The sequence below is a fragment of the Triticum aestivum genome, unplaced genomic scaffold (genome assembly GCF_018294505.1).
Source record: "Triticum aestivum cultivar Chinese Spring unplaced genomic scaffold, IWGSC CS RefSeq v2.1 scaffold116708, whole genome shotgun sequence".
In the NCBI taxonomy this organism is placed as follows: Eukaryota; Viridiplantae; Streptophyta; class Magnoliopsida; order Poales; family Poaceae; genus Triticum; species Triticum aestivum.
In genome coordinates, this window is record NW_025241639.1 from 1 (window position 1) to 3,288 (window position 3,288).

Genomic DNA, 3,288 nt, shown 5'->3' on the forward strand with positions numbered 1-3,288 from the left:
GGGGGGGGGGGGCACCGCACACGGCTAAGGAATGATCACGAAGATCAACTTGTGTGTCTAGAGGTGCCCCCTGCCCCCGTATACAAAGAAGCAAGGGAGGAGGCCGGCCGGCCCTTGGGGCGCGCCAAGGAGGGGGGGAGTCCTCCTCCTAGTAGGAGTAGGACACCCCTTTCCTAGTCCAACTAGGAAGAGGGAAGGGGGAAGGAAAGAGAGGGAGAGGGAGAGGGAAAGAGGGGCCGCGCCCCCCTCCCCTAGTCCAATTCGGACTCCTCATGGGAGGGGGCGCGCCACCTCCTGGACTGCTGCCCTCTCTCTCCCCTCAGGCCCACTAAGGCCCAATACTTCCCCGGGGGGTTCCGGTAACCCCTCCGGCACTCCGGTTTTCTCCGAAATCACCCAGAACACTTCCGGTATCCGAATATAGTCATCCAATATATCAATCTTTATGTCTCAACCATTTTGAGACTCCTCGTCATGTCCGTGATCACATCCGGGACTCCGAACAAACTTCGGTTCATCAAATGATATAAACTCATAATATAACTGTCATCATAACGTTAAGCGTGCGGACTCTACGGGTTCGAGAACTATGTAGACATGACCTAGAACTGTTTCTGGTCAATAACCAATAGCGGAACCTGGATGCTCATATTGTCTCCTACATATTCTACGAAGATCTTTATCGGTCAAACCGCATAACAACATACGTTTGTTCCCTTTGTCATCAGTATGTTACTTGCCCGAGATTCGATCGTCGGTATCCAATACCTAGTTCAATATCGTTACCGGCAAGTCTCTTTACTCGTTACGTAATGCATCATTCCGTAACCAACTCATTGGCCACATTGCTTGCAAGGCTTATAGTGATGTGCATTACCGAGAGGGCCCAAAGATACCTCTCCGACAATCGGAGTGACAAAACCTAATCTCGAAATACGCCAACTCAACATGTACCATTGGAGACACCTGTAGAGCTCCTTTATAATCACCCAGTTACGTTGTGACATTTGGTAGCACACAAAGTGTTCCTCCGGTAAACGGGAGTTGCATAATCTCATAGTTGTAGGAACTTTGTATAAGTCATGAAGAAAGCAATAGCAGCATACTAAACGATCAAATGCTAAGCTAACGGAATGGGTTAAGTCAATCACATCATTCTCTTAATGATGTGATCCCGTTAATCAAATGACAACACATGTCTATGGTTAGGAAACATAACCATCTTTGATGAGCTAGTCAAGTAGAGGCATACTAGTGACATTAAGTTTGTCTATGTATTCACACATGTATCATGTTTCCGGTTAATACAATTCTAGCATGAATAATAAACATTTATCATGATATGAGGAAATAAATAATAACTTTATTATTGCCTCTAGTTCAGCCACCGCAGCCGGCAGCTCTTCCCCGTGCGCCTCAGGCCGGCGGCCCGCGCCAGCGCGTTCCAGCGGCCCTCGCCGTGGTCCGCGATGTAGTTGATCAGCGTAAGGTCCTCGTCCACCGTCCACGGCCCCCGCCGGAGCTCCGCCTCCTCCTCCGGCTCCGCCGCCATGCTGTTGCTGCTACGACTCTGCAGCACCATATCCATGGACGACGTAGCTAGTGGAGGATCCAAGACAGATGTAGAGAGAGAGAGAGAAGCGCGGATGAGCTAGGTGGGATTCGGGGGGAGAGAGAGACTGGGACGCCATTTATAGGGTTTTGAGAAGGCAAAAGGGAAAGTGGAGAAGAGAATGTAAAAAAGGAGAAGACCCGGGGGAGGGATCACACACACTCGCCTACACAGCAGGATCTTCTGTAACACTCGCCATACGGCAGTTACGTACATTGCCGTCTTCTACGGCTCTGCCACGAACTTGCCTTTTATCTGGGCAAAATATTTTGTGCTTCGTATCAACATAACATGATTTTCGACCAAGAAATATCGTAAGTGACGCATAGTACTTTATTCCGGAAGAAATGCTACGATGCACTGCTCAAACTTTTTCGGAAAGTGTACGCACAATACGATATTCATTGCAAATTTAATTTGTTGTTCATTGCAAAGTTAGTATGTCTTATAGTTGTGTTACCTGGAATACATGGTTACTACTTAAAGGCCGGAGGCATTCCTCCTTAAAAAAAACATGGTTACTACTTAAGGATTAGTATAAATATGATGTTATTATAACTTTCTATATTCCGAAAGATGGATTGCTAAATTAATAAAGCACACGTAGTGTGAGTCATTTATGCATGGTGTATACCATGCATAGATCCACCATCTGTCGTCACAAGCCTTGTTCTTTTATCGTTATTTGTCTTGTTTCAGGCTATCACATAATGTTTGTTTTCCTATTATTGTTTCATAGTGCACTACTACCTCCGTTTGAAAATACTTGACATGGTTTTAGTTCAAATTGGGATTTAATATATCAGTGTGTAACATTAAGAAATTATTTATCGCTAAATTTTAACCAATCCAGTTAGGTTTCAAAGTGCATAGTAGTGTTTCGTCTGTGTATCATCAAAAATAGGCGCATGCATCTTCAACATATTTAACGGTAGATCAAAGCATGTATAAACGGTGCATGGTAGATAAGCATTTCTTACCGGATAGATATATTTTAAATAGCAAACAATATTCAAATTTTAGGTTTAATGTTTTGATGTCTTATGAAGGTGGGATATTCTTTCAGTGGGAGACGACGTTTCCGTCGATAGTTAGGCGTTTCTGATGACTTCATCAATTTCAAAACACGTCGATTCAGTTTTTCAGAGATGCTCATAGGGGTAGTATGTGCATGCGTGCTTTCGTAAAGATGAGTGTATTACATGTTTATGAGGGTCCGCGACTATATTATGTTTTCAGAACAAAAACGATGAACAAAGTATAACCTCTGTTATTCATATGGACACTTGTGCACACGTTTCTTTGCATATTGAGGGCAACACGCACGCATGTTCTGCACGAGCTGCCTCAAGATTAGCATCGCAAGTACTCTTTGCTGTTTTCGCCAAAAAAATAAAATTGCAGAAGGATTAGTTACTTCGGGACGGATGCATGTGACCTGTGTACAAGCTATTTTCGAACACAATTTATGTCAGCAACCTATACATCCCAAATATCAGGATGACACTATCAATTCCCAAAAAAAAGGTGGCACTATCAACTCTGCCCATGTGAGCCATCAAAGTACCATTATCCCGGGAAAAAAGTAGCATTAATATTTTTCGCAAAAAAGACCATCAATAGTGAGTTATACTTAATTTTTCATCGAAAAAAGTCATACTGTATTTGATTTTCCC

The 3,288-nt window shown here is 43.7% G+C and overlaps 1 protein-coding gene across 1 annotated transcript; it reads right to left on the reverse strand.

Annotated features, from left to right (window-relative positions):
- Positions 1 to 1,387: 1,387 nt before the first annotated feature.
- Positions 1,388 to 1,867, reverse strand: LOC123176873 (anthocyanin regulatory C1 protein; the record flags this gene model as incomplete). Its single annotated transcript, XM_044590904.1, is given in 1 exon segment — positions 1,388 to 1,867. A coding segment is annotated over 1 exon segment (201 nt), but the record flags the coding sequence as incomplete, so codon positions are not given.
- Positions 1,868 to 3,288: the final 1,421 nt, after the last annotated feature.